The sequence below is a fragment of the Lupinus angustifolius genome, chromosome LG06 (assembly GCF_001865875.1).
Source record: "Lupinus angustifolius cultivar Tanjil chromosome LG06, LupAngTanjil_v1.0, whole genome shotgun sequence".
In the NCBI taxonomy this organism is placed as follows: Eukaryota; Viridiplantae; Streptophyta; class Magnoliopsida; order Fabales; family Fabaceae; genus Lupinus; species Lupinus angustifolius.
In genome coordinates, this window is record NC_032014.1 from 23,760,389 (window position 1) to 23,775,319 (window position 14,931).

Below are 14,931 nucleotides of genomic sequence, written 5' to 3' on the forward strand. Positions count from 1 at the left end.
CCTCCTAAGACTTCTACTTCTTACGTTTTATTAGTCATTCTCTCTCTCTCTCAATCTGACACATAAACACACTAACATTGAAACCCATAATTTAATGGAAGCCTCTTCGAATTTTTGAATTCAACTTTCATTCAATAAACCCACGAGAACCTTGTTTCTTCTTCCACTCCTCAATCAACTATTCAACTCACAAATATTCATTTTCTTCCATCTTCTACTACCCAAACTAAATTTTTACATTTTCTTTTATTTTCATACGTCATTCTCATCACCCTCTATCTTCCTTTTTTTAGCTCAACCTTCTTATGTTTCTTTTAATCCTGATCAAGTTCCTTGATTATATATAATTCTACCAAGAATTTATTTATTGTAACGTTTTTTTCCCAACTACTTGTTCTACTGCAGAGGAATTTAAATAAATACAGTACAGTTATCAAAAATCCATTTTTATAAGAGAAAGATGCCACAGGAGAACATTCAAAACTCATTTTTCACATCTCCTTCAAAGAGGGGATTGAAGGGTCTTGTCTATATAAGCAATGAGGCTTCACTCAATGCAACAGAGGAGATTATCAATGATCATGAATTGGCTCATAGGAAAGCAGAGGAAGCAGGTACGTACTTGTAATACATTGCTATTTGCTTACCATTGGTGGGTGTTAGATACAATAGAGGATAAGAAAATCTAAGACATATAAGTTGGTGTGTTTTAAATTGTAGTTGTGGTCCGTGTGGTAATAGTTATCGTTAGTGCAAATCATATGTAGCCCAAATGTGGCTGATGCAGTTACGGATATCACACAATAGCAATATTGTGGCCACCTAGTGCAGAGCCACAATTTAAATTACTTGTCAAATTCAACAATGTTAACTTCAATGACATACAAGATACTTTCATTATTAAGCAGCCAAAATTGGAAACCCAAATTTTATCTTAGAATAACCGATTGGAAGTAGAAGTCATGGTCTTAGTTTCATTCAACATGGTTTTGGTAGTGGTTGCAATTACATTATCCTTACGGTCATTATGGACAATTGCAACAAAGTATGATCAATGCAGCTAACAATTACATAAATTATTAAAACAGTGAATTTCTGTTAATCACATAATTTAAGAAACACATTTGATAAATTATTAAAACAGTGAATTTCTGTTAATTACATAATTTAACAAACACATTCCACATTTCTGAATTCTTAAACAAAAAGGGTTACTAACAATTGCTATTACTTTCTCTTTTGTGGTTCATTTTCTTCAGAAAAAGATATAATTCGCTGTCAAAAGTAAATGAATGATAGAAGATGCTTGAGTTTAGGCACATTTCTTGGTGTGATGTTTGTTACTTATGACCCATGGAAAAAGAAAAGAAACAATTTTCCTTTAACGTAATTTATTTGCTTCTTTTCTTCTTTCCTTTTGGTCAACCAAATTATTACTTGGACCCCTTTACTTAACAAAAGCAGAAAAAGTAAGGTGAAAAAAAAAACAAGGCAATAGTTTTGGTTATACACATATGTAACGGCTAGAAAAGAGAGAAAAGAAAAGATGCAACAAAAGATTGTTTAGCAAAGCATGATGATTAATGAGTGGGGATGTAGTTATGAACTTTAATAGGATAGTGTACCCCACCAATCAAGTGAATGAACCCATATCTCTCTTATCTCATATATTGTCCGGTAAATGAAATATCATGTTTATTACAATTTTTAAAATTTTATTATTATTCTTGTTTTTGTTCAATTATCATTCATGCGGTGGTAGGACAAGAATTATGTGATATCAAGTATCATGGCCGAAAGAATTCTGAACTACAACTTTGAAGCATAATCTTTGAGAAAAAACCTTGCATCCAAGCAAGAAGAACCATAATTTTGGTACCATTTCAAATGTCACGTTGCCGCAACGAATTATTGCAAGTCCACTTAAACTTTAATATTTGTTATTTTGGGTTTTTAAAGGTCAAGGAGAAAATAGCAAACTTTTTTGCCCCCTTTTTCACTAATCTCAAGAATTGATGAAGTAGGAATAGAGAGCTACATTTTTATTTATTTTGGGAAGTATACAATAATAAATGAGAATAAAGTATTATGGAGATAAATTATCTTCTCCGACCATTAAAATTATGACATATATCTTATTTAATTATTTTCTAATTTTTTTTCCTAAAACTAAATAAAACAATACATATGTCATACTTTTATTGGCGGAAGGAGATAAATTATCTCATGATATGAGGGATACTTTATTAGAAATTAAGTCTTTTAATCTTTAATACAAAATTATATTTTAAAACTTCTTAAATTCATCCCTTAGATTTAAGAGAAGTGGTTAACATTTTCCTAAATCCCCAATTTGGCATGAATACATCATCCTTGATCCTTCCAATGGGTAAAACACATAGATTTTGATTTTAATCCAAATTCAAATCTTGGTTTTCGTGGCAAAGCTTTCCACACTCGAATATTTATACACACTATTACTCAATAATGGATCACAAGTTTACTTTTTAATTTACAAAATTGTTATGAGGATGAAGAGGAGTGTTAATTGATATATCTGTATCTTTTACCATTCAAATTTTATTATTATTGACTATAAAAATATAAATAAATAATGAACTATAATATAATAATTATATATAAATCTATATAATATTAGTATATAAATATTACATTCTTTATAATATAACACAAACATATATAAGTAACTGAAATTAAAAGGAACCAAACTAAGGAACCAAACGATTGAACAAATTGTATACTACTGCCCTGTCAATTAAATAAAAACTGAATTAAATTGAATATGAATAGTTTGGTAGTCCCATTAAAAAAAAGAATAGTTTGGTAGTAAGGTGTTCGGTACAATTTAAAGGAATTAAATTAATTTTTGATATAATTTTCTTATCTCTTATTTATGTAGGAGGTTCTAACCAGTACTTTTAACGTCATTTATTTATTTCCAAAAAATATTTTCTTTTTAACCTTTTTAATTATTAAAAAATCGACTTATCTAAAATAAAAAACCCTTAGCAAACGAAGTTTTTTTTCTCCAAATTTAGCTAACATTGTTGATTGGTGAATCTACATTATTATGATCCAAATTGTTAATGTCAATAAATATGAGAAGCGGGAATGAATATTTATTTTTATATTATTATTATTACAAATTTTATTTATATGAAATTTTGTTACGTGGTATGCCATAAGCCGAATCCATGAAGTGCCTACTTAGGGACATGCAACTATGTTAGAAACAAGAATCATAACGTTTACCATCCATTTCATTATACTATTCTAGACATTGTCCTGAAACTAGTGCTTTTTGTATTGAATTGTTGCATTAAGCTTCAAGGAGATATGAAGCAACAGAATGGTTACACAAAATGGACCATTTTGCATCATTATCACTCTCTAAAGAGCCATCAGAGGAAGAGTTTTGTCTTTCACTTCGCAATGGCCTCATTCTATGCAACATTCTCAACAAAGTCAACCCTGGTGCTGTTCTAAAAGTGGTGGAGAATCCTGCACTTGCAGTTCAGTGTGCAGAGGGAGCAGCACATTCTGCAATTCAGTATTTTGAGAATATGAGGAACTTTCTTGAGGCTGTTAAGGATATGCAGCTCTTGACTTTTGAAGCATCTGATTTGGAGAAGGTTCTATTTTTCATTTACTTTTTATATGTCTTTGGAATAATTTAATAAGGAAAATAGGATTTGAATTGATTTACAAGTTAATTTCTATGTTTGGAACAACTTGAAAATGGATTAAATTCATTTTATACAAGTAATTCACCATTAGAGTCCCACATTGAGTAGTATAGCAAATTCATCGTGATACTTAAGCTATGAGGATCTCCCACCTACTGGACTAGTTTTTTTGGGTTGGACTCTCATATACTTAAGTTACTAACATTTGCCCTAGGATTTACATAATCGAAGAGGTGTGAAGTTTAATTTCTAATATATTTTTTTACTAATTATAATAGTTGAATATTTACAAAATTTGGTTTTACTCTCTATCATTAGTTAAATAATGATGTAACATGAAAATTGGCATCATATGCAATGAATAAAACATGTATATTAGGATCACCCAAGACTAATGCCAAACTTTTGATACATTTAAGAATCAACACCAATAAATTATATTTTTGGGACTAAAACCAAAAGTTGTTCAACTTTCATATACCAACCAGTTCTATGCAAATGCATGGGTAATTTACTAGTTTTAGCTTGAAGATAATGTCTCAGTTATCCTCTAATTTTTTTTATTTTTTATTTGGCACTAGTTTTCAGTTTTCTGTTGATGGTGTTGTGTTTCTTTTACTTGTAGCAACCATTAAATGTAGGAAACTTGTAATGCAGGGTGGTTCATCAAACAAAGTTGTGGACTGCATTCTATGTTTAAAAGGGTATTATGAGTGGAAGCTATCTGGTGGAGTTGGTGTGTGGAGATATGGAGGAACTGTGAGAATTACTTCATTCCCAAAGAGTTCTCCTTCCTCTATAGTTGGTAGTGAAAGTGCTTATGATTCACTTGATGAGTCTGAGTCATCACAGTATGAACAGCTTCTTGAATCTCTTCATCTATCTGAAGAGTTCTTAGTTGAAGAAACCAAAACTGCCAATGCACTAGCTTTCCTTTTTGATCATTTTGGACTCACACTTCTTCAGGCTTATCTTAGCGAGAGTGATGGGATTGAAGACCTGCCTGTGAATGCAATGGTAGGTAAGATCGGTTTCGGATGGTTGTATTGTTGTAGCTTCTATTCTAGTTTGTGTAAAAATTGTTACTTGACTTGTATGATTAGTACATGAACATCTGAAAAATGATCACATTACTCACTAAGCATTGAAGTTCCTGCAATGAATTACTGATTCAATTGGAAATTGTAGTGCTGTTGAATATTTAAGACAGACCAATAAGATTTATGTTTTAGAAATTCTGGATAAAGACCTTTTTGGTTCATGCAATCTTATTTATGATATGAGTGACAATTTGTAGGTGATTGATGCCTTGCTCAGCAAGGTAGTCAAGGATTTCTCATCTTTGCTTGTTTCACAAGGCACTCAGGTACTTAATAGTTCATAGTTCTGTATGTATTACTACTAACATTTGTTTCTCAACTTCTAAGTTGCAATTAGTTTTTTTTTATTTTCCTTTTCCTTACTGAAAATGGGTTTCTAAAATATACTTCTCAACCATTTTCTGCAGCTTGGTCTTTTCTTGAAGAAAATATTGAAAGGTGATATTGGTTGTCTCTCAAAGAGAGAGTTTATAGAAGCTATCTCACTATATCTTAATCAAAGAAGTAGTATGGCATCAAATGATTTCTCCAAATTCTGCATTTGCGGCGGTAAACGTGATAGCGTTCGGCATAATGTCAATTATTCTTGCAATCATGCTCATGTAATCAATACTCAACAGAAACAACTTGAGGTATAAAATTGGAAAACAAGACTTTCTGCTATTGTTGCTTTAACATGTGAGCATTGATTAGCATCATACCCTGTAATGATTGTTTTCCTGCTTCAGGGAATGAAACATTTTTTCGAAGAGATGAAAATGGAGGTCAAACAAATTCAATCAGAGTGGGAGAAGGAATCAAATAGGCTAGGTAAAAACACTACTTGGTTTTCCATGATAAATAATCCTCCATGTATGTAAAAAATTTAACATAATATTCTTGAGAATGACTTGAGTTCTATGTCTTACTTAGAGCATCATATCAAGAGCCTTGAAGTGGCTTCCTCTTCCTACCACAAAGTTTTAGAGGAGAATCGCCTTCTTTACAATCAAGTACAAGACCTCAAAGGTGCTTAAGAATCTGGACGCTTACGAACAATGAATTCGATGGATCTACATTTGTAATATTTGCAGTAATAAATTTTATGTCTTGCAGGAGCCATTAGGGTCTACTGTAGAGTGAGGCCCTTCTTACCAGGGCAAACAAGTGCACAGTCTACAGTAGACTATATTGGAGAAAATGGAGACATGATGATTGTAAATCCACTTAAGCAGGGAAAAGATGCTAGAAGGATATTTTCATTCAATAAGGTGTTTGAAACAAGTGTGACCCAAGGTATTTTTTTAACATATCACTGCAAAATTTAGAGACAGCAGTTACAGCACATAGTTTATTCAACATGGATCTTCCTATATGGCTCTCTAATTAAAGATTTGTCTATTGATACATAAGGAGTAAAGGGTGACTGTATAGATATCTGAATCATATTGGATAATTTGATACCTTTTAAATATTTTTCATTATATATCTTTCAATCATTTTTATGAGTTCTTTCCTTATCGATGTATTTGTATCTTGTTGTATCCGTGTCCGTGCTTCATATGTTGACCGTATCGATTTGTAAATTTTTTTTATAAAAAATATAAGAATAAACTGACTGTTCCTAGTGAGATTAAAGCTTGGTCGTTGTTATAAACAAGATAAGAACAAATATAAAGGGAATAGATCAGATTCTATATGGAGTATTTATATGCCAATTGTCATGATATCATATCCTAATTAGACATTTATGATTTCCTCACAAAAAATAAATGTTATCATTTGAAGTATAGATCATATTAGTTCTTATGTGAATTCTCTCATGACAATTTCTCTATATTATCTGCAGAACAAATATATGCTGATACTCAACCATTGGTGAGGTCTGTTTTAGATGGTTTTAACGTATGCATCTTTGCATATGGACAAACTGGTTCAGGAAAGACCTATACAATGGTATTTTTACATGCATAATAGTTCTATAGTATATTTCACATAATGCTGATGCATTCAGTTACATTAGAGTTTTGCTTGTTATCTTAAATTCCTTGGTTGTTATTTCAATTTGCAAGTATCATAAGAGAGAAGAGGATGCATGTGGTTTCAATTCACAATTGATGGTTTTCTTTCATGGGTTGTCCATGTATTAATTGAAAACAATATAATTTTCCTTTAATTTCTATGCTGCATGTGTGAACAAAACTATCATATGATTTGTTGGGGTACGAAATTCTAAATTTGGTAGTTAGTATCTTGGTTTCCTGGAAACAGCCTCTCCACTAGTGAGGGTAAGACTGTGTACATCTATTCTCCACAGACCCTACTAAATGGGAGTCTCATGCATTAGGCCGCCCTTTATCCAGTAATCAGTACCTTGGTTTGGAGCAACTTCTACTTGAAAAGGAGCTGTTAAAAACTTTAAACAACCTGTATTTATTAATATACTTGTACTTACTGAACTTCACAGCCTATTTACAATTTGGATTAAATATTATGTTCTTCATCAACTCAAGATCAACAAATTTCAGTTACAGACTGTGAAACTTATCTATATCGAAAGACAACTAGCTTTAGAATAAGTTCAATTTGGATACTTGTTATTATTGAATCATTTTTCTTATCTACTTATCTTAATATGATTTACTGCTTGTATAGAGTGGCCCTGATCTGACGACTGGGGAATCATGGGGTGTAAACTATAGGGCTTTGCGCGACTTATTTCATATATCAAAGCAAAGGGCAGATGTCATAAAATATGAAGTCTTTATCCAGATGATTGAAATATACAATGAACAAGTCAGAGATTTATTAGTCAGTGATGGCTCTAGCAGAAGATATCCTTCAAGCAGTACTTGCCATATTTTTTGCATGGATATTAGCAATATAATTTATTTTTCAGTCTCTTTGAGTTCTTTAACAAAATATACATTAGATATACGAAACAATTCTCAACTGAATGGCCTTAATGTGCCTGATGCATTTTTAGTTCCAGTTACTTGTACTCAAGATGTTCTTGATTTAATGAGAATTGGTCAGAAGAACCGCGCTGTGGGCGCTACAGCTCTGAATGAGCGAAGCAGCCGTTCACATAGGTAAAGTTTCATTTTCATGAGTAAACATGTCGATTAATTATAACTATCGGAAATATATTTAACAAAATTCTTTACCAACTTACTACAGTGTTTTGACTATTCACGTCCGAGGGAGGGAGTTAGTTTCTAGCTCCATTCTCCGGGGTTGTTTACATCTTGTGGATTTGGCTGGAAGTGAAAGGGTTGACAAATCTGAGGCTGTTGGTGAGAGGCTGAAGGAAGCTCAACATATAAATAGATCACTTTCTGCACTTGGTGATGTTATCTCCGCTTTGGCACAGAAGAGTCCTCATATTCCCTACAGAAATAGCAAGCTCACACAAGTGTTACAAGATTCTTTAGGTACCATACATAGATTTCCAATGAAATTCTTTCCCCTTTTCCTTTTGATTAAATTCATAGTAATTGGTATTGCAGCATTAAGAGTCAGGATTGTTTTCCATTTCTCTTTTCACAACCATGCTCTTTCCGAGATGTTAGACCTATGTCTCTTCCACCATCCAAAAAAGTTGTCCATAGGGATGGTGTTAGATTGGATTGATTTGAAACTTGAATACTGATATTAATGCTTTTGGGCATTTGGTTATTGGCATAGTAGTTTGCTACTCTGAATATATGTGCAAATAACTTCATTTCTTTTGTTGTTTTGTCAATAGGTGGACATGCAAAAACTTTGATGTTTGTTCATATAAATCCTGAAGTTAATGCTATTGGGGAGACAATTAGCACACTCAAGTTTGCTGAGAGGGTTGCATCCATTGAACTTGGGGCTGCAAAATCTAATAAAGAAACTGGTGAAATCCGAGAGCTGAAGGACGAGGTTCGGCTTTTGGTCATAAGTAGTGAAATTTTAAATATAACTTGCTCAAGATATATAAACATACAGAAATTTTGTAGATATCAAATCTCAAATTGGCATTGGAGAGAAAGGAAACAGAACTGGAGCAATTGAAGGCTGGGAATGCTCCAAACACCCCAGAATCTCAGAAACCAAGAGCAGTTTCACCATTACGTTTTCCTAAAAATGGTACCAATGGGAGCATGAAGCCGGAAGCTTTTCAACGATTCATGGATGATAGAAGCTTTGAGGTAATAGTTTTTTTAATGCAGATATATTCAGTTATAACAAATCTCTGTAAAATTGCATTAGGAAATTGTGTCATATTGAAGTATAATGTGTGCTTTCTCTATAAATCTGAAATTCTATTTTCAGGCTAGAAGTTGCTCTTCGGGTAAGCATAGAAGGACAAGGTTTCCCTCAACATTTATGAACAAGGACTCCATTCCAAAAATGTCTCCTTTGACTGAAGAGAAATCGGTAAGCTCAGGGAAAGCAAGATCGCCATCACCTCCGGTTAGGAGATCAATATCAACTGATAGAGGGTCAACCATTAGAAGCAAGATCAAAACTGACACTGCAGACAACCAACCGATGTTAAAGCATCCATTTACAGCTAGAGTACCTGTTAACAAATCCCTTGTCACAATGCCAGTGGCTGCATCCACTGACAATAACTCAAGGGCGCATGTGAACTCACAAGAGCCCGTAAAGCAGGAAAACATTTCCGAAATACTCTTCAATCTCCAGAAGGTGAACTCTAAGAAAGTTCATCAAGAAACTGAAGAGGAACAATTCAAGCAAGCTCTTAGTGCTGTAAGACAAGGTGGTATTAGAAAAAGCAAGGTTGAAAGTAAAGCTAAGGCCAAGCATCATCACATATCACCCTTTAAGATTCAAAAGCCTGATTTAACACCAACAATTATTTCTGACATGGAAATTTCTGGCAAAATGACTTCGGAGCCACCTCGAAAGAGCGATTACTCAGAGCCCGAAAATGTTCTTAGATTTATTGACTCCTCCAGCCACAGTGCTTTAAATCTTAAAAAGATACATCTGAACTTTCCAAGGAATTCTCAGAACCTGGAATCAAGGTATTTCTAACAGTATAGAGAACCTTGCTCATTAGTTGAGTAGTTCTTTCTTTTTTAAGATAGATTCATAGCCTCATTAGTAATGATATAATAGAACATTTTTTGTCATATGCAGAGGAATAATGAAAGCAGGAGAGCCTTTATTGGCCAGCAAAGTTGAAAACAAACTTATAAATGGTTCAGGTAGCAATATGAAAGAAGGAAGCAATACATCCATGCCTGAATTTAGAAGGAGCCGATCGACTCCACGTGGAAAGTTTTTCGGTTTTTCGTGAGGATTTCATGTTAAACAGTGATATTCAACAGATTCTGTTTTGCATATTATTTTATTTTTGTATAGGGACCTTACTGGTGTTTAAGATCCAGCTCACACAATTTTATGCATACTCTTGAGGTCTTGACGTTTACTATGCGATCCATCTCTTGTATGCAGAGTGTGCTTTGTAATGTGTAACTTCCAATATCAACATATATTCCAATGTTATTGAGTTTTCTGCTGCACACTTCTATTGACGAAGTATTTACAACATTTTACAAAGAAGCTATCAGTATTTATCATAGCAATGTATAAAAATTGACATATACAGTAATACCTTAATTTATCACATTAAGATTCATATAAGTATACTAAAAATAAGTTTAGAGAGAAGGCTACCTATGCAGCGAATGGGGTGGATGTCATATGTGTTATTCTTGCTTTCAAAATGTTAATCGTAGATGGACAACAAACCGGAATATTTTTTTGTACTAAGTTTAAGCGGTTTAAACGTTTAAACTGTTCGGTGAAAAAAAAAAAAGCAAGTTGTGCGTCGGAGTCAGATTTGGAGATGGAAGTCTTCCTTCGTTTCTCAATGGTGAAGTAAGACTAAGCTCATGAGCTTAGTATCCTAGGTCGGAACAAGTTGATAGGAGCTCCTTTTTTACGTCCCCATGTCCCCACACGGGGGCGACGTAAAAAAGGAAAGAGAGGGATGGGGTTTCTTTCGTTTTTGGCATAGCGGGCCCAAGCGGGAGGTTCGCACGACGGGCTATTAGCTCAGTGGTAGAGCGTGCCCCTGATAATTGCGTCATTGTGCCTGGACTGTGAGGGCTCTTAGCCACATGGATAGTTCAATGTGCTCATCGGTGCCTGACCCTGAGATGTGGATCATCCAAGGCACATTAGCATGGCATACTTCTCATGTTCAAACTGGGGTTTGAAACCAAACTTCTCCTTAGGAGGATAGATGGGGTGATCAGGTGAGATCCAATGTAGATCCAACTTTCTATTCACTCGTGGGATTCGGGCGGTCCGAGGGACCACCACGGCTCCTCTCTTCTTGAGAATTCATACATTCCTTATCAATATATGGAAAGGGAGCGAAATTCCTTGTCGGGTAAGTTTTGACCGGCACGAAAGGCGTAACGATCTGGGCACTGTCTCAGAGAGAGGCTTGGTGAAATAGACGTGTCTCTGAAGATGCGGACTACCTGCACCTGAACAGAAAGACCCTATGAAGTTTCACTGTTCCGTGGGATTGGCTTTGGGCTTTTCCTGCGCAACTTAGGTAACGGAGGTGTTAAAGATTTCCTCGGGACAGACGAAGATTGGCCCTCGAGTGCAAGGGCAGAAGGGAGCTTCACTACAAGACCCACCTGTAGAGCAGGGACGAAAGTCGACCTTAGTGATCCGACGGTGCCGAGTGGAAGGGTCGTCACTCAACGGATAAAAGTTACTCTAGGGATAACATGCTGATCTTCCCCAAGAGCTCACATCGACGGGAAGGTTTGGCACCTCGATGTCGGCTCTTCGCTACCTAGGGTTGTAGTATGTTCCAAGGGTTGGGTTGTTCGCCCATTAAAGCGATACGTGAGCTGGGTTCAGAATGTCGTGAGACAGTTCGGTCCATATCCGGTGTGAGCGTTAGAACATTGAGAGGACCTTTCCCTAGTACGAGAGGACCGGGAAGGACACACCCCTAGTGTACCAGTTATCGTGCCCACGGTAAATGCTGGGTAGCCAAGTTCGAAGCGAATAACTACTGAAAGCATATAAGTAGTAAGCCCACCCCAAGATGAGTCTCTCCTATTCCGACTTCCCAGAGCCTCAGATTTTGAGAAGAGTTGCTCTTTGGAGAGCATAGTACGATGAAAGTTGTAAGTTGTGTTCGGGGGGAGTTATTCTCTATCATTGGTCTCTATAGTAGAATCAGTCGGGGCCTGAGAGGCGGTGGTTTACCCTGTGGTGAATGTCAGCGGTTCGAGTCTGGTTATCTCCAACTCGTGAACTTAGCCGATATAAAGCTATATCATAGCACCCAATTTTTTCGATTCAGTAGTTTGATCTATGCTATGATTTATCATTCATAGACGTTGATAAGATCCTTCCATCTAGCAACACCTCAAGTCATTTATATATTAATAATTATCTATCACTATATAATTTTATATAAATGCAAAAAATTTATATAATGAATAATTATATTAAAGTAAAATATCTCCATTTTTTGGACTGTAGTAAAATTCCACTAAGTGAACTGTTCTATTTATTTTCCGAGTTATTGTGGTTTAATCAAATTTAATACAATCAGACCGAAATTTCCCTAATTCAAAGTGGTTCAACTCCTAATTCAGTTAAAGAGAATAAAGTATCTTCTCGTATCAGGATAAAACTTATCTCTCCCAATCCATAAACTTATGACACTTTTTACTATTTTGTTAAGTTTTAAAAATATTTTTATAGAAAATGATTAAATATAACACATGTCAAGTTTTTAGAGGCCGAATGAGAAAACTTATCTCTTTATACCAGAAGATATTTTATTCTCTTTAGTTAAATATGTAAACCAAAATTGTTTTCAAGTCCAGTCAGCATTACACCGTTCAATCCCGTCCTCACACCATTGATTTTAACTCATTTTTATGCTTTAAATTGGTGCTTTAACTCATTTTAACTTCCAAAATATCAATTTAACAAAGATAAAGAGAGATTTGACAAAACTTTCCACTACACTTAAACAAGAACATTCCAATATACTTTTTATTTATTTCCACTAGTCACTTTTCAGAAATGTCAAGTGATATCTGCATTTTTAAGCAAATGGCATTCAACATCTTTTCCACTTTTTCTACCTTGGATCCATGTCACTTTCTTCATTACTCATTCCAATACCATTACTTCCGATGCCCTCTCATATTAAAAATTGCACAAAAATATAGGAGAGACCATGAAAGAATAAGTCTAACAATGTATGATGAAAGTGCTAGCAAGTGACAAAATTTCAGGTTCGTGTGCACTTTAGCTAAACTTGGCTAATTTTATCAATTAATCCACTGTGATTTTGTCCCCTGTAGTCAATCCAATTATAAACACAAGCCAATAGTTTCAAATTGTAGACTGTATAATATAATATGGTCGTAATATTGCAATTGACGTGACCATCACAAAGTTATTGGGGTGTTATATGAACCACACTGATATGGCCGCATCGGACCATAATGTAAACAGATCAGACTGCATTTAAGTGTCATTAAATTGTCTCGGACTGCATCAAGCCATATCAAATCGAAAAACAAATTTTTTCATCACAAAAAAATTACATCATAATGTCTACAATCCGCATCACAATAAATATAATCGTGACCACAAGGGCAAACACAATTTAAAATACTGCCACAAGCTACTAACACCCTGTGGTGCTATGGTTAAACGTCGATTACAACCACAAGCCACCAACTCTTGGTGCTTGGCTAATCCCCTTTTACAACTACAAGTCACCAACTCCTAGTGCTTGCCAAGTTTTCTTATTCACCCAGCCGGAATAAAACAATCACTCCGCAGAGTCTAATACAAAGTGTAAAAGAATATAAGTGTTTACCCTAAAGAATTAGTATCAATATAAGAGATGATGAATAGTGTGTTCCAAGAGCTTGTACAAAGGCTTTTCAATTAAGCTCAGTTGAACACCCACATTCAGTTTCATGGTCTTAAAACATTAAATCATTATTATCGGTAGATATCTTCTGTCCAAACAAAATGTAACACTTCATATTATTGCTTAGAAAAAATACTTAATTATTAGACTTTGACTTAAATACATTTTTTCAACCGATTACGATTAGCGACATATGGAATGAATTTGTGGGACAATATGTGTGCTCCCCATTATTGTAGTATTCATTATTTTTTGCACACCTCACCCTGCAAAGCCCGCTCTATAATCTCTTCCCCAAGTTCCCGTAGTATAGAAAACTGTATGGAACTTTCCAAACAATGTTTTAAATTGTGGTGACAATTGGTTACGATTATTATGGTGTGATTTCCTTTTTGTAATTAATTTTTTCCAGGCTGCACCATTGTGATTCGCTTGTGTGATGTGAATGTGGTGATACTACAACCACAATATTATACTGTGACATCATATGAGGTGTTACACAATTTGAAACAATTGTCAGATTATCAGTGTTTTGCTTAAAGGCTGCAAGACTCGCCTGTTGTTGGTACTTGATAGCAACCAAAGCAAGAATATCTCAAAAGCAATACAAAACCAATATTACCAGAATTGGTAATACAATTTACAATATAAGAAAGGCTACCACTTCAATTCATCTTCTACCTATTCCTTCACAATATGGTCATCATCGCAAGAAACATTTACTACAAAGTTTCATTTCTTTCTATGGGTATGGGGTATTAAAGCTGGTCTGGGAGTAGTTACTAACTATATTGTTATAAATGTCACCTTTTACTAGTTCAGGATAATGTCCTCTCATGCTGCAGATACATGTGCTTCTGATTAGAAGAGCCTTTCAATCCTTGGCAGGTGGGATCTTCTCAGGTATTGGAGAGTCAAATACTGAAATGTGTGATAAAAGTGAGTTTATAATTTTTGTAATCTAAAAATAAAAAAATTTAAGTACACATGTCACCATCTTCGTCCAGTACTGTTCCTCTAACACAGGAGAGTAACATGTTTCATTCTAGGCACTTGGATTATTTTATATGTATGTAGTTTTCCAAAAGCTGAACAGTCTCTCTCAGTTTGCACATGCACATGTGAAGCATTATAACATGGGACCATGTGATGTGAACACTGTTTTGAAAGGCTGGCTTGGATGTGTGTTTGTGTGTGAGGATGAAAG

The 14,931-nt window shown here is 34.7% G+C and overlaps 2 protein-coding genes across 2 annotated transcripts in view; one reads left to right on the plus strand and one right to left on the minus strand.

Annotated features, from left to right (window-relative positions):
• Window positions 1–10,339, plus strand: LOC109350284 (kinesin-like protein KIN-14F). Its single transcript, XM_019591495.1, has 16 exons — window positions 1–614; window positions 3,346–3,653; window positions 4,365–4,724; window positions 5,005–5,073; window positions 5,215–5,439; window positions 5,536–5,617; window positions 5,720–5,815; window positions 5,903–6,082; window positions 6,636–6,742; window positions 7,442–7,620; window positions 7,714–7,878; window positions 7,967–8,220; window positions 8,535–8,698; window positions 8,776–8,967; window positions 9,092–9,810; window positions 9,926–10,339. Exons 1-16 carry the CDS (start codon window positions 461–463, stop codon window positions 10,083–10,085), a joined length of 3,414 nt encoding a protein of 1,137 aa, XP_019447040.1. The 5' UTR covers window positions 1–460; the 3' UTR covers window positions 10,086–10,339.
• The window catches only part of LOC109350285 (probable LRR receptor-like serine/threonine-protein kinase At4g26540), an 8,810-nt gene continuing 4,098 nt past the window's right edge, over window positions 10,220–14,931 (minus strand). The window contains exon 3 of the mRNA XM_019591496.1: window positions 10,220–10,230. The gene's annotated coding sequence lies outside the window, so the exon portion shown is untranslated. The remainder of the gene's footprint in view (window positions 10,231–14,931) is intronic.